The following is a 24,903-nucleotide window of genomic DNA, read 5'->3' as shown; positions in this document are numbered from 1 at the left end:
CTGTGTCGCACAAGTCCATGCTGGAATCGTCGCTGCGCCTTTGATCACTCCGTAAATGCTCGATTCAAACTTCGTGCAAACATGAACACCATCAAAGAGGGTGACTTTGTTGTACTCAGAGGATTGGACAACGCTCGGCTGGTTCAGGTGGACAGGAAAAAGGAAGGTCCTTCAAACGAGAAGTTGTCGCGTGTGGACGACGGCCCCTGGGTGTGCTGTGAAATCTTCAAACCGTGTGAATGCGCACCTTTGAGCGACTGGCCAAAAGCCCGAAGCCTTGGGCTGTTTAAATCGGGCGATTTATCCTTTCATTCCGCGATAGCGTGTCGTAAATTACTTAAAACTCGAACCTTGCGTTTGGCCACGTGTGCGTGATTTCGGTTTTGCATGACGCGTACGTTGCCGTCATTTCAGACCCGTCTTCTTCGGCAAAAAGAAGATCAACATCCATTCTGCTATCGGGGAGTCTTTTGGCTCGGTCTTCGAACTGTGCAACATGAACCTGCGCAAGATAACGGCCGAGGAGCACAAGAAAGGTGTTCGGAATGCGAGGTTCCTGGCGGTGGTACGGCTCTGTTGGAAATGCTGTTATTCTTACTCTTGAGAGCAGGTCTTTTAGCATGGCTTAGAAATGCGTGCTCATTTTCAGACGCTCAGTCTACTGGACACGACAACAGAAACCTCGTCGAAAATAACAACTCGCAGAGACTAAAAAGGGAAGACATCGAAACATTCAAGGCGGACGGGACGTCTGGTGAGGTACGTTATCCTGCTTGTTGATGCATGAAATGTAATGGATGACCACTGCTGGCTGCAAAAACTTGGCAAAAAATCTGGTTGTTTATTTTGATCAATAATCGCATTAATTTATAGATCCGACATTGATAAAATTAAAGCGTTTGCCATTTAAGGTGCTGTATATTCTGTCTACACAGCTTAAGACGTTGCATTAATTGTTCTAAGAGCTTCCCCTTACAAAAAAAATTATTTACTGTGGAAGAAGCACAGTTAGCATGTGAATGCAAATTGTGCATCCCTGGCTTGCACATCTATGCCTGCAAGTAAAATGCTTGCTTCACACTTACTGTTCTCCGCTACGGGCATTTGGAATCACTTGAACGAGTCGTCAATCTTTTATTGTGGGTGATACGTTGGTGAAGGGAATTGAAGTCTAACTCCTTAACTTGTTGCGGTCCGTTGGCGGGAGCAGTCCGCTGTCGGAGTATCTGGACCGGAAAGGGAATTGTCTGCGGCGAGCTCAGTTGGGTGTCCTTCTGGTGACACGACTCACGGCTACTTGCACAGCATCATACGAGTATTATAGGGGCTTGGCTCAAATAAGCAGCGCAAAACAATGCAGTTCGAGGGAAGGAAGACGTAGTAGAGGCACTGATTATACCACCATGGAATATAGGGCAAACTAGGATGGAAAATGTTGTGGCGAAAGTTTAGAAAAAGATGTGGAGGACGGGCGAGAGATGGGTGCCGAAAGTGGGATTAACCGCACGTAACTGGGAAGAAGTGGAGAAAGAGCGTAACTGCTGGAAGAGAAGTCGGAAGATGCAAGAAATGGATTCGACTGACAACTGATGGGGAGCCGCTGCTTGTCACCAAGACAGATTGATCTTGCATGCCCCACTCGTACAGATAAGCTGATCTCATTGCTCCCCTGTCTATTCAAAAGGTTGATCTTTAGAAAGGCGTTTTTGCTTCATGTGCATCCCAAGGCCCTTCCTGATCACGGGGTGTTATGGCCCTTGCCTGAATGGGTGCTTATGTGGAGGTGCGAACTTTTCACTCACCCATGCAGGCGGGGATCTCGCACCGAATTTCAAATTCTGCCGAGTGTAGGCGAGCTTTTTACTGTTACCTTGTGCTTGAGTCTTTATGGTCTTTTAAGCAAGTGCATGCGGAAAATGCCATCCAAACCTGAGCAGCCCTGTTTGTTCAGCTGTTTTTGGAAGAGGTGGCCCATGTAACATCAGTCTCTCATTTGGTCTAAAAGATGAAGGTTGGAGGTGCAGACATCTTTCTTTTATTTTCGTAATGTGTGATGTTGGTTAGAATAAAAATCAGCTGACCAAGTGTAAACAGAGTGATGTTTAAAAATATATCTTTACATCTGTGTCCTTGCTTGTGTTCCTTACTTTGCACATCAAAACATTTAAAACGCTGCATACCTTGCTCCGAGGAAAAATGTGCCCATGTGTGTTTGTGTTTGTGTGCGTGCGTACACATGTCTCGGCACATTGTCAGCATGAGTGGTGGATGGGACAATGGTCCAACTCCTTGTTAGTGAAAATGGCGTTGCGGTTACCTTGTGTAGGCCCCTGTGGTCACCACTCATGTGTTTTCATCAGCCCATCAGTGTGATGCCATGCGGGGCTCTACAAGAGCTCTACAAGAAGTCTACGAGAGCTATACAAGAGGTCTAAAGGTTTTCTCCCCCCAGGGGTTGTGTGTGTAAGAACCGTGTCCCCGCATCTCTGTACAGACCATAGTGCGGACTCTGGTGGAGAACAGCGCGACGTTCAGGGACAAGGCGGAGTACTCCCAGCGCAATTACCTGCACAAGAAGCACAAGTACCAGCCGCACCTGACGCTCGAGAGGCCCACCGCATGCCTGCTGGCCAAAGTGTACTACTCACAGAGCCCCCTCAAGATCGGGTGAGTGGCTTGGCTGGGGTGCAGAATATGACCACATGGCTACAACTCCTTTGCTGATGAGAGGAAAATAATTATGAGCCTTCCGTGTGCAGGCCTAGGAGGTGTTAAATTGATCCATGGTGGTTTGCGTAACTTCAAACTATGCAGAAATGACAAAAGTACTGGCACTTACTTGGTAAATTTAGTGGGGTAAACACCCACTACACCCGCTTTTTGCAATTATTGAGGAAACAACAACAAACAACTGAAAAAGCATGTAGTACTATTCAGCAACTGACACTCCTTGAGAAATTTCTGATGGGCACACTCAGACACATTTGAGTGCCTTGGAAGGCGGTGGTGCATTCAGGTAATCGAACTTGAGCGTTCAAAGTATTTTTAGCTGGTTTTCTTGGCACACCAGCACCTGATTCAGACCACTCCCGACCAATCTGCCTTTGCAACAAGGGCACTGTCGAACCTGGCGGCAAGTGGGTCATGCAACACTGGCCAAGCCATGATGCCAATGTTGGCCACTCTCCAAGATTGCGTGAAGCATTCAGTTTGGAAGCAATGTCACCCACTCACATTGTGGGCAGTTTTCAGCATCAACATGCTCCGAGCCAGATGATCAGTGAACTACACTGTTACAACATTTCTTTCTGATCAACTGGTGTGCAGAAGCAGATCTGTAGTGCGCAGAAGGAGATAACTGCGGAAAACTGCTTTCTGGTGTGCCCACGACTTGACAGTGAGGCATTCGCTCTCTCCATTCATTTCTGGCCACTTTGCTTGTCGTCTTCACATCACAAGCCACGCAGATATCAGACATCCAAATGGGGGCAGTAGGGAAGAAAATACGTGACGTTGACACAAGCCGGATGGCAGGGCACAAAAGCTCCGTTTGCTCAGCATCCAATTTGGGGACAGCTTTGTAAGCGACAGCCATGTGGCCCTGTCTTCCCCTCAAACGTTGACTCGACTTCGTCCACTATCAGCGACTGAGTTGAACAGGCCAGGTCATCAAGCTGCTGATTGTTGACAGTGCTGACGGGTTTGCGTGCTATACAGTGTGCTCCACATGTCTCATTGTACATGACAACAGAGAACTAACCATAGTGGCCATGATACCATAGTAATGTTACCTATACATAGCAAGACTTCATTGGTTTGTTAAAACCGTCATCACCACTAATACGCATTCTTCTATTGCAGCCAGTTTTGTTATAACGTGGTTTAACTAACTTTTAAACCCGCTGGAGTGGCTCAATAATAGCGCATTGTGCTGCTGATCCCAAAAACGCGAGTTTGACTGGCCTCGAGGAGCGTTTCTCTCTTGGAGGTAAGCAAAAATGCCGGTGTCAAGATTTCTACACACGTTGGAGATCCCCAGGTGGTTCAAATTACTCCGTACCCTCCACAACAGTGCACCTCATAGCCCAAGCGGAGCTTTTTATACGTGAAACCCCAGAAATGACAATCATTCACTTTATAAAGTCTCACCGAAGCAGCTGCTGTTTGACAGATGGCAAAACAAAAATGATTGCGCACACAATGTTACAGAAACAGTTTAAATTAACCCGAGTCAGTACTACGGCCGTCCAGCCCACAAAACACAAATTTCAGTTTTTTTACTCCTCAGAGGCGAACATTGCCAATAATTAAGGAGAGAGGGAAAATGTCTCCATGCCGAGAATGAATCAAATTTCAGCGTCTTCGCTGAATCTAGTTAAAAAGCTAGCATCCCTGCTGCTACGTTTTCTTGAGCTCGCCCCTCGCCCTGTGCGTCCATCTTGTCGACCGAGGATCGAGAGCACAGCGTCCCGGTGTGCTCGGTTGAGGACGTCTTCAAGGGACGCTGTTTTCTTCGCGGCTGTCTTGATCTCGCGTTCGGCAGACAGGAGCCGCTCGTTCATGCAAACCCCGGCGTACTCGGCGCCGTTTGCGAACGTAGTCTGCGCCATGGCTTCCAAGAGGCCTGTGACGCTATGCAGGCGGGACTCCAACGACTGGAAGAAAAACACAGTGGGAGACGTTTCACTGACAACTGAAATTAAGAAAAAAAGATGGACATTTCTATTCTAAGAAACTTGGATCACTGTCTATAGCAAGCGATGTGTAAATATTGGTTCACTCTCCTTATGACAAGAGGTGAGCCAATGATTTTATTTCTCCACGGCCAGCAATCCAAACAAATACAAGCCAGAAAAAACTAAAGCCGTTCCACTCAATGTGAAAGCTGCCGGAAGTGCAAAGCAGTGATTCGCCATAATTGGCTGTACCGCCGTTATCTGCTTACTGCTACCACCCCATGCAATTCAAATTTCCTGCCTTCGCAGTGCTCGCGCACCCCCTGCCTGAAACTGCGCCAGCGGGAGTTCTGTTCTCTTTGCGCTTTTCTCCCCGCACGTGCCGGTGTTGCACTGCCGCATTTTGCGTTTAAACCAACCCAACGGGCGTCCTTAACTAAAGGAACGCGGGTGCTGCCGGTTAGGTACGCATATTTTTCCTCAAATGTACCTATAGTTTTATTGCGATAAACGAGAAGATGTATGACAGGCGCCAGCGTTTCACAAGTTTCGAACACTTATGACTATATAAACCGCTTGGCATTCGAAGCCTCTGGGGTACGCCGCGAACAACAACGTTACCCCCGGGACGCCGGATTGGGTCGAGCGAGTGAGCTAGGACGACAAGGCGAGTGCCTATACTGCTCTGCTCTTAATATATAAGTTCTTTGGCTTCTGTCCACGTGGCAACAAATGGTAGTGTGTTTCTGCATAATTACAAAGTGCAGGAACTGCACTTTGAAGATCAGTGGAGAGAACCCCTTTAGGGTAGTTCATTAAAAGGATGCTAAATCTGAATTGTTTGATGTCTAAACTGGAATATTGCACCTCCTGTAGCACTTTTGCTTTCCAACATGTGCTTTGCCTGAAAACAATAATAAAAAACTACGCCTGGCAATTTTACCTTTGGTCTTTTGTTGGAAGTGAAGCAGTGTGAAACGATTCTATTGCACTCCTCGATTCCTCCAGGCAATGGTTGCACAAAAATGAAAAGCACCAATTGTGTAGTTTTTATAAAAAACTGACAAATATTTTATGAGAAAAATAATTTTCTTACGTTCCTAACTACCTATTTGTCCTATCTAGAAATTATTCCATACAGGTAACCAGCCTACTGCAACGCAGATCTATAAAGTTTTATGCCAATAGCTCAATTCAGAAAATTTTGCTAGAGACCTGTGATAAACCTTAACAACTTATATCTAGAGAAAAATGTGCTCAAACAAAAACGAGGTCACCAATAGACGTAAAACTAATTAACGAGGCCATCCCCTCTCAGCCGACAGTGGTCGGTCGCACACGAGGATGGTTCACAGCTGTCGGAAAGCCACACTCACCAGGACGCGTGCTTTTTTGCCTTTAACCTCCTCTCGAGCGGCGATTAGCTCCTTCCACATGGCGTAATCTCCGGAATACAGCCCGACTTCCGTCTCGAACCGCTTCAGCAGACCACTCAGCTTGTTCAGGCTCTGTGGGAGGGGCGAAAGAGAGGGGGGTTATTGCGCGAGCAATAAATGGGGCACGTCGGTTATATTTTCGTGTCGATTTGTCAACACCGCGAGCAACAGAAGAGCACAGAACTAGAGAGTGGACATAGCGTCTGGAGAGAGCTGCCTTAGAGAGTGGAGAGAGCAGCCGATTCAGCCCCACACCATCTCAACGGATCCTATGACTCTTGCCATCGCTTGCACACATTGCAGTCTGCAGCCAGTGTGGGCAGCAAACGAGGAGAGAACGGGAACGATGGCAACAAAATGTCGATACTCGTGCACGAGAAAAGAAGTGATAAGCAGCCGATGCAGCTTCCAAGCAAGGTGACGTGACAACTGAGACTGTTCAAGAGCCAAGCACCGTTAGTACAGTGTACAAGGTGTGTGTGAGAAACACTCGGTGGCAGCCTTCCTAAGCCAGAGTAAGCAGCGTGCTTTGAGACGAAGAGCGACGAGACAGTCGCGCTTTTTTAAGATCCACCAGGGGATCTTCAATTATTTTTGCCACAGCAGCTCATTTCTAACATTTTGTGCCACCTGGTTGTAGCAGTTTCCCAAGACTCGGCACTACGCTGGAGAAATGCATCATTTATACGAACACTTGACAGATTTTATCGCAAAATGTATGATGCCTAGCTGGGTCCAAGCCCACTTTTGTCTGTACACACATACCCCTACAGTGCGTCATCACAGTCGCACCCTACTTTTGACCAATGAAGGAGCTGAGTGACAGGTGGCAACATGACCCTGCTGCTTAGCTGAGACAGCAGAAGGGCAGTCTGGCTTTTCACAGGCAGGCAGTGAAAAGGGAAGCACGGCCCCAAACCTGTTCCTCACAAGTAGTGCTGTAGACAGGCAAATTGTTGCCCTTCTCGAGCATCCCAGGTGATCTGAAAGGGCACAAGGCGCTCTGGTAGCTCATCTTTAAAGCAGGAGAGGGTGGTGCACAGAACAAAAGGCTATCACATTATGTGAATATAGGTAAGGATGCCATTCGCCACAAGATGCAAATGTCCGCATTTTTATCAATTCTGAACAACCGTGATTGAACTGCACGATTGCTGCAGCTCAGAGCTTTGTTGAATTCAGTGGGAACTGGATGCCAGCTACACTAGCAAAATCAAATTTTTTCCCACAGAATATCTAAATGATGTAACCACTTTGACAAAAGCCGCTCATATGTCCAGCACAACACAACATTTCGTGCTGCTTTTGCAAATAAATTTGGTACTACTTAAAAAGCAGTGTGGTTGAGGAGAGATCGACACCTTGCAGTACTCCTCATATGCGTCCAGTCCAAGATGGCGGCCGTCAGCTGGATGAGCACCCTGCAGGTGGCCTCGACAGCGACAATGCTGGCCTGTTTGATCAGGAACTCGTGGGTCAGCGTCTCGGGGTTGATGCTCTTCAGCTGCGAGGAGAAAACGAAGCGACAGCCACGTGAGTTCGCACTCTTTGGTTCTTTTTTTTAAGACTGAGTTTGTTTCGAGATAATCTGTGCAACATGTACAGCCCTGGGATTTGCAAGCACGAACCCACAAGTGCAGGCACAGCAGCCCGATAGCACCCACCACACAATGCCAATGTACCATGGCACTTGTGCCGCTATGTTGTCTTCCATGCTGGGTGCTATACTCGGTTACAAGTTAAGAATGGCAACGGAAGTTTCCACTGTGCCGCCTCAGCCCAGCCGGATGTTACTCTGTGCAGTGGTAGTAGTGCGTTATCGGGAATAATTTGAACATGGCACCAGCCGTTTTCGTGATTTTTTTATTGGTGTGCTTATAAACTACTGCAGCGACGAGAAACAAACTACGTGAGGGAAGGCAGACGATACCACGCATTCATAGCAATGTCTTTTTCAAAACAAGCGCGCCAGTTGACATCCGGGTACGTCGCTTTGGCGGAGTTATACCGTACAAGAGCTATTGCTGTTCTTGTTCGCGAGTATAACAAGGTGGCATTCCCAGTAAGACGGGACACACATGCAAGAGCACTGGTCTGCCACTTCAACGTTGCTGTTCACCTTAATATGACGTTCAAAGCAGATGTTTAAGATTACAAGGCGCAGCTGCAGTGTTGCAAAGATAGCCAAGAAAGGAAAAGAAGAAAAGTGGTTCAACTATAGGATAATAAGCTACGCAATGGTGACACAATTTTTAACAAAGGTTCAACACCTTGATGTCGCAATTCAAATAGCCGTTTCTTGACGTCATGCAATCTCAGTAGGTAATGGCGGGCACAGGCATCCATTCGTAGGGACAATTGGGGCACGGCACCTTTAAGAGACGGACAACCGATTTTTGTCGCGTGTATGTTCTCTAGCTCATATGAAAGCCAGCGTTTTATATAGCCCGGTAACCACAAGCAATTTATAAACAAATTGGCGGGAATAAGTTTAATTTGGCAGCAAACGTTGTAAAATCGCAAGGGTGGCGGTTCGTAGTGTCGAAAGTTGACACTACTATATGTGTCGCTGTCACGTGACCTGCAAACCTAGCAGCTATTGTAACTGCTGAAATGTTTATTTACCTATTGAAAACCTTTGAACACAACTAATTGTAAAGGTTTAAATTGTATATGTATTTTTAAGCATTATTTTGAAAATTTTAACACGACACCCGCCGTGCTGATGCTGATGCTGATGCTGATGTGGCCGCTACCCTTTGTATCGGGTAATGCCAGAGAAATCTGGCTCTGGCCAAAAACTCCTTGACAGTGTCACTGCACTGTCCTATTTATGTACGATCTCGCCACCAGTGTTCTAGTCGCTGTTTGGTAACTTCGACCGCTTCTTTTTGGCCGCTAGGTGCGTTCCCCCTATGCAGCCCGAGTGCCATCGCAAGTGCCTCGGACGACCCCATTGCCGCAGTAGGGAGGGCCGGCGGGTGTAAGTGTGGGCATTCAACGGTTGCTGGGTTGCTCTCAGTGTGGCTAGCTGAGGCTCCATGCCCAAAATCAACGGCAGCGTTCGCTACACCGACCCAGTGAAGGAGTTTTGACGAGGCTGCCTTAGTCACAGGCGTTTGTTCTGCCAATATATTTGATTTCAGTTTCCAAATACGCCAACGACAGCTTAAAAAAAAGGTCGCGCCCGGGGAGAATCGAAGGAATCGAACTACCCACCTCCACAACATGAAGCCAGGTTCTACCTATCGTCTATCCCAACAGATGGCGCATCCATGCAAAATAGACTGTTGAATTAAAAAAACACATAAAGAAATAAGAAAGCCTGTAATTCACACTTTATGTAGCTGGGGACAAGTTTTTAAATATCGTTTTTCATTTCGCATACAGACAAAATTATATTGCCACGCTACTGTATGTCACGGTTGCCAGCATTATTTTTCGAGAGGACACATACGGCTGGTAGATCTAAAAATACCGATTTAAAAAGTTCTAGGGCGCTATCAACAAAACCGTTTCGGATTAAGGTGTTTGAAGCGATGCCCTTTCATTTGGGATAGCGAACATATACTCCACAAAAATCGATATTCTGTCCCTTAAAGGAGCCATGAAGAGAAAACAAAAGTTTGTTTTATTCGAAAGATTAGGTGTTTCATAGTACCCCAAGCGCTTTCCCGGAAGCAAATGATGCTTTATTCACTGAGAAATAAGGCAATTTAAGCCAAAATTTTAAATCTCCCGCTAAAATTGAACATTCCGTGACGTGTACAATAGCGTCATAGAGCCGGTCCATGAAACAGATACTTAGTATGTCGACTCCATATAGCACCCACACGCGGGAGTCGATCGAGACGGCGGCCATTTTAAAAATACTAGTAAAACCTAGTGCACCCGCAGCCCTAGTCATGGAATCGCCTGATCCGGAGAACAAAACTCTCGCCGAGGAGCTCGGGCTTGCATTTAACAACTTCACACCACAAAAACGCTCAATGCTTCTAAGTGCACGAGCGGCAAGAGTTGTGGGATACGCGGTGTACGGGAAAGCGACCATTCCGCGATAGCCACAACAGACGAACGCCCAGCCGTCGGCACCGCTGCCTCGTCAGCCCCGTCGAGACGGACGAATATAGACTGGTACGTATGTGCCGTATTTTGATTACGGTTAATAATGGTTCAATTTCAGTAGCAGTATCACTTATGCCAGTTGGCCGGTGTCGTGTATGGAAAGCCATTCGCGCGAGCTCTCTGCTTCGACCAGAAAGATACGAACGTCAATGCGCGGTGTTTACGGCATTTTTTCCCCAAGGTCAGAGCGATTTGACGAAGTCGGGGACGAGCGCCAGCATGTCCCAGGAGTGAGCTAACGTAAGGGTCCCTGCCGTAACTGAACAAACTGAAGTTTTCAGTGGTTGTAAACTGGAAACGAGCTCGTAACGACAGCAGCAAGCCCACACCATTCGAAACTTACGCGATCACTGGCACTATCTCGTCGCTTCTTGCTGTTCCTTACTCCCCTCGTTTCTATTTTTACCTTTGCTGGTTGGCGATATGACGGCCAACCTCCTGTGAAGGGATTACGATACGAAGCAAGGTCGCGGCTGTGCGTGCTGGAACGGTTCGTTGGCCCCGAAGAGCCTCGAACCCGAAAATTCGTCTGCGCGACGGCGAGATGTCGAGCTTGGCCGGCGCTAGTTTCGTACGCATTGGCGCACACGCTTGCAAGTTCGTTCGGACCTTCAACCGTTTACTCCACCGTTCTTTGTCATAAAAAGAATGTGCAGTATGTTTCACGGGCATTTAGCTCGCTATGCAAGCTGTAAGCCCTGCCTAACATGCGTTTGCTTTTGCCGGCCTCCGCCAATCGCAGAGCATTCCCAAGTGACATCACAGGTTCTGTTGCGGAAAATGAGCTGGTGGGTCGCATGGTCATTTCCTTTTTTCATAATTATGTAGCTTATTTGAGCGAAGTTTGCGTTATAAGTGTTGTCGTTATGGTTCTTACGAGGCAATCTTTCGAATGAACCAAACTTGTGTTTTCTCTTCATGGCTACTTTAAAGGGGCCATGCAGACAAAATGCAAGTTTGTTTTATTAGAAAGATTTCATGTTTTATAGCACCCCCAGCGCTTCTCCGGAAGGAAACAATGCTTCATTCACTGAGAAATTAATCAGTTTAAGTTAAAATTTTGATTCTCCCGCCAAATCTTGTGTTTTCATAATGTCTGCAACGACATCACAAGAGTGGGTCCTCAGGCTAAATCTAGTGGGCTGTGGAGCCTGGTTTACCTTTAGTGAACTTAGGTGGCGCCCCCATACCACGGCAGGCCGTTTTCGGCCTTTGCTTTGTTTTTGACCGTATTTGTACCTGGCTTGTTTTTGTAAAGGTATAAAATATTCGTTTCATAAAACACGGTGTTCGCGCGACAAATAGGGTTCCAAAAGACATTGTTGGTTACGCCAATCCGCCAGCATCGTGTGAGGCAACCGCAAAGCGCCACAGTGTTGCGCAGCTAAAACAAGCATAGTGCGCGCAATGCCAACAGTAGTACGCACTGGTATTTCTATGTTTACGCGTGTTTTCATAACCTTCATTGTTTACCCCACCACTCTAACGGCTGTAAAATGAATATGCATTATATTTGAGTGCAAACAGATCATTGGGCAAGCTTATATGCCCTGTGTGACAAAGCCGCATCGTCAGATGCATCGCCTCAAGCTGTACCCGGATGTTCCCGACTTCCGAAGACGCCATCTCGACAGACATGTAATCCACATGTAATCTATCGTTCATTAAACCCGTGTTAACGACAACCACTGTTGTCACATGGTGTCAGAAGTCGCTACAAACGTGACAGAAGTCACCGCTGACGTGACAGGCACGGCGTACTCCTCGTGAACGTAAGACAACCGACCGACGCACAGAATGGCCGATAACGGACTCCGACCACCGAAGCCCCTGGAGGTTTCGTCGCAGGCTCCCGACAAGTGGGACGACTGGCTCCAATCGTACAACTGGTATGCAACGGCAGTCCAGATTCACAAGAAGGCGCCGGAGGTCCAAGTCGCCAAACTAATGACGGTAATCGGTCCGGAAGTGCAAAGCATCTACAAAACGTTTGCACGCACGGAGGAAGAAAGAAAACACGTCGAGGTCGTGAAGAAGAAATTCAAAGAGTACTTCACTCCAAGGACGAACCTAGCGTACGAGAGATACAGATTCAACAAAATGAGGCAAGAAGGAGAAAGCTTTATGGAATTCTTGACAGCAGCGCGACTGCAAGCGAAGAAATGCAAATTCGGCGATCTAACGGATGAGCTCCTGCGAGACCGTCTCATTGTGGGTATCACGAACGACGACGTGCGAGAGAAACTGCTCGCAGATCCAGCGATCGACCTGGAGAAGACTGTCCACATGTGCAAAGGCAGTGAACAAGCTACAAAACAGCTTAAAGAGATCACTACGAAAGACGCCGAGGCCAAGCTACTCGATGCGCTAGAAACCAAGACAAAGAAAAAGTGGCCGTCGAAAGGAAAAGCTCGGACAGAAGAACCACAGCAGCGACAGTGCCAGTACTGTGGAGGAACTCATCGTAGGAAAGAGTGTCCAGCCTACGGCAAGAAATGCATCACCTGCAACAAAATGGGACACTTTGCAGCAGTCTGCAGATCAAGAAAACAGAAGGAAGTCCACTGTTGAACATGATGACACCGAGGAAGAGATGTTCGTTTCAGAAGTAAAAAACATGAACAGCTACAACAAAGATTGGCACGAGGACATCACGTTCGCTGGTGAAAAAACAGTGAAAATGAAGCTGGATACAGGGGTACAGTGCAACGTACTACCAGCCAGTGTCACCAACAGCCTCAACTTGGAAACAAGACAGTCGTCAGTGAAGCGCATCGTCTCCTATACACAGCACAAACTTGATGTCAAAAGCGAGTGTATAGCTCCGTGCGAGGTGCGAGACAAGCCGGTCAAGATAAAGTTCATCGTAGTGGATGGACAAGTCGCACCCATCGTAGGAAGAAACGCTTGCGAAGTACTGCAGCTAGTGAAGCGTGTACATCAGTTGGAACAGCAGGAAGACGCAAACCTGTACACAGGTCTAGGAAGGATCAAAGGATTCGTCTATGACGCAGACCTAAAGGACAACGCAGCTGGCGGAGAGAACCGACCACCCAGAAAAGTGCCATTTGCCATCATGGATGATGTGAAGAAAGAACTTGACAGCATGGAAAAAGGCGGAATCGTCAAGAAAATCAATGAGCCAATTCCATTCTGCAGCCAAATGGTCACAGTCAAGCAAAAGGGAAAGCTCAGGATCTGCCTGGACCCGACGGATCTGAACAAGATTCTGCTTCGAAGACACTTCCCACTCAAGACACTGGAAGATATCGCAGCACAGGTCAGTGGATCCAAAATATTCACCTTGCATGACATAAAGAAGGGGTTCTGGCAACTAACAGTGTCTGAGAAAACGCAGAAGTATCTTGCGTTCAGCACACCATGGGGAAGGTACACCTTTCTACGCGTTCCTTTCGGCATAGCAACTGCACCCGAGGTGTTTCAACAAGTCATCACAGAAATCCTGAAGGGTCTCCCCAATGTCGCAAACTCCATGGATGACATATTGATCTACGCCGAGATGTCCAAGGAACTCAAAGAACACACTGAGGCAGTCTTGGAAATACTCCGACAAGCCGGTGCCAAGCTCAACCAACAGAAGTGTGTCTACAACCAGACAAGAGTCAAATTCCTGGGACACGTCCTAACAGACAAGGGTCTGGAAATAGACCAAGAAAAGGTTGAAGCTATCGACAAAATCAAGGAACCAAAAAACAAAGCCGAACTGCAACGTCTCCTTGGCATGCTTCAATACCTGCAGAAGTTCATACCCAATCTGGCAGAGAAAGCAGTCCCACTGAGAAAGTTTCTGAAACAAGACATAGCCTGGCTTTGGACAGAATGGCAGAGCTCCACACTGCAAGTCATCAAGAAGGATCTCAGGGAAGCACCAACGCTACAGTACTACGACGTCAACGGAGAACTGACCCTGTCCGTGGACGCGAGCTCGAAAGCTCTAGGCGCGGTACTCATGCAGGACGGAAAGCCCTTAGCCTACGCATCAGCCACACTAACTTCAGCACAAATCAACTATCCACAGATAGAGAAGGAAGCTCTGGCGATCAGATACGGCTGCAAGAAGTTCCACTCATATATCTATGGGCGACGACTCACCATAGAAACTGATCATCGTCCTTTCGAGAGTATAAGCAAGAAACCACTGGGACTAGCACCCCCTGGAAACACAGAGTTCTCAAGGCAGCACACTCCGGACACTGAGGCACCAACAGCAGTCTCAAACGTGCACGAGAAACAGTATACTGGCCAGGAATGTCAAACGATGCCGGAATTTATGTTCAGACATGCAGCGTTTGTGAATCCTCACACAAGCGACCGCAAAAGGAACCATTGATCCCAAAAGAAGTCCCCAACTTGCCCTGGGAATGAGTGGCTGTAGACTTATTCGACTTCAAAGGAAAACCACACATCGTGATTGTGGATAGCTACTCTCGGTACATAGACTACGGCGATCTCAGAAGCAGCACAGCTGGAGAAGTCACCCGTGCAATGAAAGGCTGTTTCGCGACTCACGGCATTCCACGAGTCGTAGAATCTGACAATGGGACCTGCTTCACAGCACGTGAATTTCGCACTTTCAAGGAAGAGTGGCAGTTTTAGCTACAAACGTCAAGCCCATTGTACCCCAGGTTCAACGGCCTAGCCGAACGAGCAGTACAAGTGGTGAAGAACCTTCTCAAGAGATGCACAGCGGATGGAAGTGACATCCAGCTGGCACTACTAAACCTAAGGAATGTTCCTCGCGATGGAGAACTGTGTTCCCCACCACGGCGTCTGTACAGTCGACGCACAAGAACCACCATTCCAGTTAAAGAAACTCTGATTGTCCCACAAGTAGTGAACAACGTTCAAAAGAAGATGACAACCCAACGACAAAAGCATAAACACTATGCGGACCAACACACAAGAAAGGCGACTGAGATCAGAACGGGTGAGCAAGTCCGCATGTGGGAGAACAACCACCACTGGACTCCAGGAGTGGTCATCAAAGAAGCAGAAACGCCAATATCATACTGGGTCCAAACAGGAAGCGGACAGTACCGACGAAATACCTCCTTCATTCGTCCAACACAAGCAGTGTGGAAACCACTACAGACATGTGTAGCAAGCCCTACACAAGTTCCAGAAGCCACTGCACGACAACCTACAGCCCAAACTACAAGATCGGGCCGCGTCGTCAAGCCAGTTGTGCGACTCGATTTATAAAAAGAAAAAAAAGGGGGATGTGACGAAAGCCGCATCGTCAGATGCATCGCCTCAGGCTGTACCCGGATGTTCCCGACGTCCGAAGACGCCATCTTGACAGACATGTAATCCACATGTAATCTATCGTTCATTAAACCCGTGTTAACAACAACCACTGTCGTCACACCCTGCCTAATTTGCATTTGGTTTTTCCGGCCTCAGCCAATCGCACATCTGGCGCATATGGCATCGTAGGTTTTGTTGCGGGAAATGAGCTAGTGGGTCGCATGGCCATTCCCTTTTTTCCTATTTATATAGCTTACTTGAGCGAAGTTTACGTTGATTCTGGCGTCAGTATGATTCTTCCGAGGGAATCTTTTGAATTAACCAAATTTGTGTTTTGTCTGCATGGTCCCTTTACGCAGAGAGTCTTTATGCATCCCCCATATTTGGAAATGAAGTTTGTGCTTTTTTATTAAAAGTTACACTCACATTTGTAGCGGTAATTTTCACAGCGGCAGCCCAATGCTTGTGCGCAGTCTAGTACGTGCCCAATCTAGTGCGTGTGCAGCCCAAAAGTGAAGCAGGGCACCTGGGTTGTCACTTCGGGTATTCTTTAAAAGAATTGTCAAGACTTTCAACCACACTAAAAAATTTGTATGCAGCTGGTTTGTTGGACAGACACTGTAGTCTATCGCAGGGAATTTACATCAATGATGTTAAAATTCCTCGAAGTTCCTATACAGTTTTTGAGTAGGAATATAAAAAAGTATAATAGCTGGATTCATGTTGACTGCGAGTACAAAAACAGCATTCTTGGCGCCTGGCATGCCCACACTTTGGCGAATGGCAAGAAAAACAGGTCCAGTTTCCCTTGCAGTGGTGATAACAGTAGTACATTGTGCCTACAGATTCAGAATTTGATGGCGACAAAAGAGTATGCTCGAACCTTTCAGTACTTCATTATAGTGTTCGCTATTCCATTCTAATCCCAGCACGGTTTTACCGTTTGAAATATACGAATATTCGAAATTTACAATACTGTCATAAAAGGTTGACTCTGCTGCACAACTTGCAAACTTTCAAGCTTCCCCGCACAGCTTGCCTCTTGGGCTAGCTTTTTTGCACAGCACCATAGTTGCGAGACAGAGCCCGACCCAGGACATACTGCAGGGATAAAAAGGCCGAAACAGTACCTGCATTCCAACTGTTAGCACACTTAAAGATCTCCATAAAAAGGATCCATTTCACGTTTCTGTGGCAAAGCTGGTAGCGGTATGTTTGTCAGAATCTTTCGTGTCCTTGGCATCGCCACCTACAAAAATTAATTGAAGATTCCCCAGCAAATATTTAAGAACACGCGAGCACCTAAGCACCTCACAAAACTTGAGGCTTAGCCCGATGTCCATACCTCGACTGCTCGGGGTTTCTGTTTTGATTGATAGAATTGGTTATGACGCACAGAGCGCGTGGCTAAATCCAGTGATTCGCGCTCTGAAGGCCTGGCGCCTGTTCTCAAGACCGGCGCCGCGCGCTTGTGCTTCTTTTTTTACTCGCAGATTTTCTCGCTTCCTGCAGAGGTGCTGTGGTGGGCACTGAAGCACCCCAGGGCGATGCCTTTGTAGCCTTCTCTTCATCCCGATGGCATATTTGTGGCCTAATGTGACGATTGTGCCGGCTTCAGCGCAAGTGCTCCTCTGAACCTGATAAATACTCACGCGGAATGTTTTGTTTGGTATTTTTCTGTTTTGTGCTTTATTGTTTATACCCGAGGAGACTAGCGACTTGCGAACGGCGTCGCTGAATGAAGTATGCATGAAGCACAATCACAGGGTGCCGCGCTATCGACAACAAAATGCCAGCGAGATGATTCGGGAACCTTTATTCATCTTGTTTATTTTGTGTGCTACTTGGCCATTGAAGTGATCTTTTAGCTCACTTTCCGCTTCGATAAAGTAGGCGATTTGAAGTGTTCATAAAAGAAATTGTCTTTGTTTTTTGGATGCAAACCATCTCTTAGTCGACCCTCCGTCGTCCGGCGTCCGCAGCTCTCCCCCTACACTATAAAAAAGAAATAGTTAGCGGCGCCCGGTTTCGATCCCACGACTCTCTGGCCGCAACGGGAGGTACGTGGCGCTCTTCCCACTGCGCTACAAAACCGAGACAGGAGCAAGTGCTGCGAACGCGCCTTATGTCCTTGACTCATTCAAACTACGTCAAGAAGAGCTGATACAACAAAGGCACGCGAAGCTGAACGTCAACGGAAACGACGAACTGAAAACTTTTGAGGAGGTTGTTGAATTTCCCGTGGGAAAGCTGAGGCGGGAAGCGCCACGCGCCTTGCAACTCAACCAGAGAAGAGGACGAAGAGGGCGGGCAGCGGGGTAGGAGCGCGAGCACGCAATAAAGAAAGACGAGAACCAGGAGGTGTTCGATCAGGTAACGCCGGTGTCGGTCTCTTCGCTTTCTCTAAATTTCTCTGTCTCTACATGCGGGTTCACACTACGTTCCCATTCGTGCTCTGATAAATGAAACAACATAACGGCAACACAATGGAACCTACACGGAACCCCTACGATGCTTCGCATCATCCTCCTGGTTCCCCACGGGAAGATGGTGTAATTTTTTTGCTGTCTATTTTCTCAGTTAAAAATGATCCAAAGACATACTACTCATAAAAAATGTCTGTTCGTGCAGGGTGTCGGCAGTCGTCCAAATGACACCTCGGGTTCCACATTGAAAATCGCCACAAGATTATTTGCTACTCAGGGCCTCCCGAAGTTTTTGGCACTAAACAGGTATTCCACCATGACTGCTACAACCAGCTTGCCCTCCTCTTCTGTCCTAAATCTTGTCCTTCGCCGCTCCACTGATCATCTATACGAGCCGGCCTTCTTCATCCCTGTAGGCATGAATTTCTCGGCTAACAGGATCCCCCGACCTAGAAGTAAACGAGAAAATTTCCTTTTGAGGAATGCCTCTTAAAAAGTAGGGAATACTCTTTTGGCAATCTTTGATGGGAGCCCGAGGTGCCATTTTGACGAATGCCGACGTACAGCATGAACAGACAATTTATGAGTTGGATCATTTTTAAGGAAGGAAGAGACAGCAAAAAAAACCGAGATAATTTCCTTTATGAACCTTGCAAATCGCCTACTTTATTGGAAGCGGAAAGCGAGCTGAAAGATAAGTTCAGTGGTCAAGTAGCATACAATAAACAAGATGAATAAAGATTCGCGATTAATCTCGCTGGCACTTCATTGCTGATAGCACGGCAGCCTGTGATTGTGCTTTATGCACGCTTCATTCGGGGACGCTGTTTGCAAGTTGCTTGTCTCATCGGGTATAAACAATGAAGCACAAAACAAAGAAATACCAAAGAAAAGATTCCGCTTAAGTATTTATCAGGACAAGAGGAGCACTTGCGCTAAAGCCGGCGCAATCGTCACACTAGGCCGCAAATCTGCCATCGGGATGAGCGCACTGCTACACAAAGGCGTCGCTCTGCGGTGCTTCAGTGACAATCGCAGCACCGCTGCAAGAAGCGAGGAAATCAGCGTGTCTGCGAGTAAAAAAGGACACGCATGCGCGCTGCGCCGGTCTTCACACCAGTCTAGACAAAAGGCGCCAGGCCTCAGAGTGCGCATCGGTGGCTTTGGCCACGCGCTCGCGTGGTCCGGAATATTGAGAGAGAGAGATCAAACTTTATTTAAAGCGGCCCATGTCCGGGCTGCCGAAAATGTGGTTCTGGTGTCCCATCAACGTTACAGGCGATGAGGCGCGACGTAGTGGAGGGCTCCGGATTAATTTTTACCACATGGGAATCTTTAAAGGGGCTTTTTGTTTTGTCGCCTTGTGGACGTAGCGCGCCGTGCTTCAACTTGACGTCACCGTGGTAACGTTGGCACCAGTTACAAAGACAACCCTCTCCTTTCTCAAAGCACTCTTAACAAGCTCGATTTCTCCCCTTTGATGTACTTTGACTTTTGATTGATTGTAGAGTTTAACGTGCCGACGCAAGGCAGGCGATGAGGCGCTCCGTAGTGGAGGGCTTTGGATTAATTTTGACCACCTTGGCATCTTTTACGTGCACCGAAATCTCGTACACACGGCCGTTTTTGCTTTTCACCTCCATCAGAAAAGTGGCCGCCGCGGCCGGGAGTCGAACCCGTGTCCTAGCTTGTGCTCAGCAGCAGGATACTGTGACTTCTGTCCCTGGCTCTTTTGACACATCGACGCGGAAACTTTTGACGACATGCTCCAGTATTGCTTGTGCAATGCGCTCGTAAAATGTGTAGCACAGCCCCTCTCGACGAAATTAGTTGTGATTCGTGTCCCAAGGTGAGAGGACGAACGATGTTAATTAAAAAAGGGATGCCCATCACTTTTCCCCAATTCGTCGTAAGAAGCGAGGTGCGGTAAAGTGACCATGGCATTACAAAACTACGAGTCTAGGGGAGAGTTGAATAAAGGTGAGGTTGTTCAACGCTGCTAGTATACCTGCGCCATGTCGTCGTCTTCCGAGCACCTCGCGGTGACGGGAAAGCCCCATGCGGCCACCTATGTCAACAAGGCAGCTTTGCCTCCGTTCACTGCCAACTCAGGGCGCTGCCAGCCGTACCTGCTGATTGCCATTGCATTATAAATCTTCGTTGGACATTGAAGCGCGTGTCGCGGACATCTTACCGTGCGAACTTAGAACAGACTTGACCCGCCACAACAACCGAAACATCGCTGGTTGTAATAAAAAAGCCACCGCAATAAAAGTTGCCGTTATATGTAGTCGATCATGTTCTGTCGCTAGTGTCACCGAACAGGGAGGAGTTTAACGGGAAAGTCCACATGCTGCATGCACCACTGGCGTGTTTACAACCGAAACAACGCCAACGATGCAGAAGACACGTGACTATCTTATGATGATGATAGTGATAAGAAGTGCCAACTTTGTCGTCTGCAAAACAGACAGCGCACTAAAGTGAACCAGTAGAGCAGGTGCCGTAAACGAGAGGACTTTTATAGTTTATTGTGAGGAAGGTTCACTCATAGCACTGCCTTTATATCAACAACGTATTCGCAACATGGTAAACGCTGCGGTTGGAAGAGAAAGATGTCCGTCGTCATAAGCTCGCTAGCTCGTGCGACTTCTTTTTTTCACGCCTCTATCGTTAAGCTGTGTTCGTGCTCGCCAGGCTTGACCGCGGGGCATGAGCGCTGTACGAAATTGATGAAACGTGACTACAGTCATCTGCGTTAGCCCTGTGTGCTCACAGGTTTCTTCTAGCGATTCGTTCTCGAAGAACGACGACTAAGCTCCTGCAGGCATGGCTTCATCGGCCGTTAAGCGAGGAAGTGTACTTTATTCGTCTCATGCTTTGTTTCTTTGCAATGCGGGCTACGCAAAGCAGATCAGTTTTGGGCAATGACAAATCTTTCATGCTGTGCACACGCGCTCACCAAGTGATAGAACCATCACAACGGCGTGAAATAAGGCGTTATAATTCACCGCAATTGCTGTTCAGTGTGTTCTTACATTTAACGTTAAAACGTGCAACTATTTTTAATTACGGACAAATTTGCGAAGAATTTGTGGGGGCAAGCAAATAAAAACAAAGAGTAGTCGTATTGGACGTAGCCAATCCCAAGCTGGAGCCGCCCACGATATCGAAAACAGAAACAGGGAAGTTTGTTTTCTACCAAAGAAAAATGGACGATGCTATATGTACTACGTAGTGGAGCCCCACCGGAAATTGCTATACGCACTACCCATATAGCGCCATCTATGAGGCTCTGTCAGAAACTCCCGAGCTTGCTTGGTGACGGGCTGACGCGACCTTCGTACGAACGGCAAAGTACCTGCGTACCTGGTTTCGGCCACAGCAAAGTTTGCGCTGTAGTCATGGGCGTGAAATAGATTATGGCTGCCCACAGGGCCGTTTACGACACGTTTGAGCATTTAATCGAGGCAGGAACAAAAATTACGCGGGCAGCCGGTGCATAACATACGGTGTTGATCAACATATCGTATGTTGTGTCGGGCCGCCCGCGTCATTTTTTTTTATTTTACTTTTGAGTTTTGTGTAATCAAGTATGTATCTATAGTAGCCTCAAGCTGTCTATTCCTGGGTATCGCCAACTCTCTAAATAATATCCCACGGCGGCTTTATTCGCCTTAATAAAATTCTGAGATCCCTGAGTGAGATGTCTAATACGCTGCCCCGTGCCTCTTAGCGCATGTGGTTTCGGCGGCGCACAAAACACCAGTTTTAATTGACTACGCAGCAGTTAACTAAAGCATGTTCTACAGGAACTCTTGAGTACAAACGGGGGAACGCGCACCTGTGCTTTTAGCTCGTATGTGTTCGTACACCTTGCCTCGAGCTCTTAAAGTTGGCTTTTCTGCATGGCTGTTAAGCTGTGCAAGAAAGTCATCGGGGCTAAACCTGATGGTAAGAAACGCTTCTGATGTAAAGCAGCTAATCCATAGTGTTTACGAAACTCTTAAGACACACTCGTTTGCAGTGTGACCTTTAAACGTTTCACATCCCTCCTCCCACTCGGCCTTATTTTGGCAAATAAAGGCGCTTTCAACATGCAGACACGGGAAAAAGAAACCGGAAGATGTATAGAACTTTTATCCTGCATTCTTTCACGTGCATAATGTCACATGCTAGCAGTGCCGTTTGTCCAACACCGTTTACGTTGTGCATTGAAGCAGTTTCTTACCAAGCTCCAAAGACTCGCCTAGGCAATTTCACATCACGAATGGTAAAAAAAATATCTGTAAATTATGTGGAAGCAATGCCCATCTCTTCATTATTGACATTTTCTAGTTTATCAGAGCTGCTGCAGCCAAGCATTATGTTATTTATAAAGTATAAAATACCGAAAGAGGCCGTTTCTAAGCAGAAGGAAATATATATATTGATTAGCATCTGCATTGTATGTTTTCCAACTGGCAGGGAAACTGCTATTATTTCTATGCCACATAAGATGCCCATGATTTTGCTCAAGTATGTGGACTCTTAGGTGGTTACATGCTGATAAAAGAATTCTGTGCTACCTTCATTCACACCCTGCAACTCGTCCGTGCCCATGGTGAGCATGCAGGGTGCACGTGTGACGCTTAGCATGATAAACTTCAGGCGACGTCAGCTCAGTTGTACTGAGAATATGTCTACTCCAGAATGCTTATATAACTCAATCAATCATGAAAAACAGTCAACTCAAAACAACCTGAAAGAAAAGAAGCACCACCTACCCTAAAAGAAAAAGAAGACAAGAAGAAACGGGTTAACTATTTTACATTGTTTTCAAGTTATCCAAAAATAAGTCTGCATGCAAAAGGTCCAAGAAAGGCTGTTGTTTCTTACACTTTCAAGAAGACATCAACACTGCTATTGTTTTACAATATGAAGTAAATTTTTATTACACCACATCCTCAGCTTCAATTGAAGTTGTCCTTTCTGGGTGACCTGTAAAACCAAAGGTGCAATACAATTACCAATACGGCTATGTTGCTTGTATAAACGAAAGAAAAAAAGCACAAAAATAAACATGGCAAAACCCAGGACCTTTGTTATGTTTTTTCATTGTGTTATTTTTGTCTTACTGGCACAATTTGAATTCTTGAAACCAACTTTCGTGAAAAATCTATTGAGCACGATTTTCCATACCAACCATTACTGCATTAAATGGCTGCACAATACTTTTTGCCTGAATGTAAATGCGGCTAAGAAATTTACTATTATTTTGAAGCAGCCAGTTTTTATGGCCAGTCACAGAAAATGGGAGCAGATGCCGTTGGTGCAGGGCTGCATGCGACCACCCCGTGTGAAGTGTCGTGCAATTTTTTTCCAAATCTGTTAGCCCGACAGGAACCACACCGCATGCAGAAGCTGTCGTAGTTTTTGTTATAAATTGACGTGAACCTTTTTCCTCCTCACTTAGAACTGATCTCCTTTTTTTGCTGTTTGGTCCCGTTTACAGTAAGAACTACATTTTTTTAGGAAAAAGGAACTGCCACCCAAATAAAACCTGTACTTCTGAGTCAAAAGAGCAATGCACAAGATTAGAATCATACTACTCAATGGGAACATATACATGTTGCCCCCCCTCTTCCCCCCCCCCCCCCACGCTAACCCAGCACTTGCACCCTCCCCCATGCCCTCTCCTTATTCTTGCCCAAAACAATGGATTTGCCCCCTCAAGATAAAATTCTGCAGACGCCCATGCTAATACAAACGGAACCAGTAAAAGTGTGCAGCTGGTCGAATTGGTTCTCAATGCATAGATACAAGGCTGCTTCAAAGAGAAACAAGGCATTGGCGCCTTCCTGGTATGTTCCACAACTTTCACTACAACCTGGAACGATGTTTTGGCCCTGAGAAAGATTCAGTACACTAATTATACGGCACTAGAAAGCGGATACAAGCATCATCACTGACTCCCCCCCCCCCCCCATCTCCTATTATTAGCTTCACACTTGTTGATTAAAAAAGTGCTTGTCCTTATGCGTTATCGCACTTGTAACAATGCATGAAACGACATTTAACAAGGTGAGGGGAAACGCGCTGAAGGTATCCAATACGCGTTCGCACCGTTCAGTTGCTCGGGCCGGCTGAAGGAACCACGCGACATGCACGCATGCTCGCGCATCGGGTGGAAAGGCTGGTGACGGAAATATAAGCTCGGCGGTCGACGCGGGTCTCCAACTTCAACATCAGTAAAGCAAGCGTTACGGGACAAACCAACGAGGCCAGAAATACCTACCTTCAGACTGGGCAAGCCGTCTTCGAACCACTGCGGCGTGTTGACGGCGCGATCGGGAAGTTGCCACGCCAGCTTGACGGCCCTGGAGCGAATCGTGTGCATCAGCCCGGCCCACGATTCAAGACTTGCGCTTTATTACCGTGATTTGTCGCAACGAGATTGGCGGGGTCGATCCATCCATGGATCGGTCAAAAGCGACGAAAAGCAGCCATGTCGACCGGCCGAACGCTTGAGACCGCGTAAAAACAGTAAAAACATAAAAAAAAGTGCTTCTGACAGCGTCCATAGATGGCGCTATATCGGTAGTGAGTAAGTGCGTATAGCAATTTCCGGTGAGACTTCACTACGTAGTACATATACGCCTCGAGCTGAAAGAACTAAGGTAGCGCCAACTGCTCCCTCCTTCTCCGCTGCCCTCCTCTTTTTTCTCTCCCCTCACCCGCGGCGCCGCCGTCCCTTTAACTCCGCGGCGGGGCCGCCATATTTGTTGGCCACTTGAGAGCAGACGCCCTCGCTACGCTTCAGGGCGCTCGCTGCAGTTTGATCTTGTTTTCGCGCCGAAATCGCTCTTTGGTAGCATTTATAGGATTTCTAGAGCCCCGTTTTACCAACAGGCACTGAGTGATAGTGTTTTGTTTTATATTTTCGTCTACAAGGGGATATTTGCGGGGCGGATGCCGCTGGCGCATACGCAC

General features: G+C 47.2%; 3 protein-coding genes across 4 annotated transcripts in view; 2 read left to right on the top strand and 1 right to left on the bottom strand.

Moving 5' to 3' along the window:
- Window positions 1-81: 81 nt before the first annotated feature.
- On the top strand, window positions 82-2,671 carry LOC144148220 (tRNA (adenine(58)-N(1))-methyltransferase non-catalytic subunit TRM6-like). Its single transcript, XM_077679797.1, has 3 exons — window positions 82-233; window positions 415-565; window positions 2,495-2,671. The coding sequence occupies exons 1-3, from the start codon at window positions 82-84 to the stop codon at window positions 2,669-2,671; spliced, it is 480 nt and encodes a 159-aa protein (XP_077535923.1).
- A 55-nt stretch (window positions 2,672-2,726) lies between these two features.
- LOC144149697 (uncharacterized) overlaps window positions 2,727-24,903 on the bottom strand; it is a 47,005-nt gene continuing 24,828 nt past the window's right edge. The window contains exons 2-4 of one of the 2 annotated variants that reach the window (XM_077681349.1): window positions 7,474-7,616; window positions 6,053-6,184; window positions 2,727-4,655 (exon numbers count right to left, since the gene is read on the bottom strand). In XM_077681349.1, the coding sequence (XP_077537475.1) occupies window positions 4,347-4,655; window positions 6,053-6,184; window positions 7,474-7,616 (584 nt within the window). In that variant the 3' untranslated portion in view covers window positions 2,727-4,346. Of the gene's footprint in view, window positions 4,656-6,052; window positions 6,185-7,473; window positions 7,617-24,903 lie in introns of those variants that run through there. The other variant, XM_077681350.1, reaches the window with a different exon arrangement.
- LOC144149087 (uncharacterized) lies at window positions 11,994-13,158 on the top strand. Its single transcript, XM_077680622.1, has one exon. It carries the CDS (start codon window positions 12,035-12,037, stop codon window positions 12,806-12,808), a length of 774 nt encoding a protein of 257 aa, XP_077536748.1. The 5' UTR covers window positions 11,994-12,034; the 3' UTR covers window positions 12,809-13,158.

Source organism: Haemaphysalis longicornis, unplaced genomic scaffold, assembly GCF_048455015.1.
Source record: "Haemaphysalis longicornis isolate Haplotype H1 unplaced genomic scaffold, Haemaphysalis longicornis Haplotype H1 scaffold_8, whole genome shotgun sequence".
In the NCBI taxonomy this organism is placed as follows: Eukaryota; Metazoa; Arthropoda; class Arachnida; order Ixodida; family Ixodidae; genus Haemaphysalis; species Haemaphysalis longicornis.
Note: the sequence above shows the minus strand (reverse complement) of the source record. Positions and strands in the feature narration are given on the sequence as shown.

Excerpts from the sequence above, each read along its gene's own strand:
- LOC144148220 (XM_077679797.1), top strand. The coding sequence starts at position 82 with ATGAACACCATCAAAGAGGGTGACTTTGTTGTACTCAGAGGATTGGAC. Across the intron at positions 234-414 it reads TGCTGTGAAATCTTCAAACC|ACCCGTCTTCTTCGGCAAAA; the intron begins GTGTGAATGCGC and ends CCGTCATTTCAG. Across the intron at positions 566-2,494 it reads ATGCGAGGTTCCTGGCGGTG|ACCATAGTGCGGACTCTGGT; the intron begins GTACGGCTCTGT and ends ATCTCTGTACAG.
- LOC144149087 (XM_077680622.1), top strand. The coding sequence starts at position 12,035 with ATGGCCGATAACGGACTCCGACCACCGAAGCCCCTGGAGGTTTCGTCG.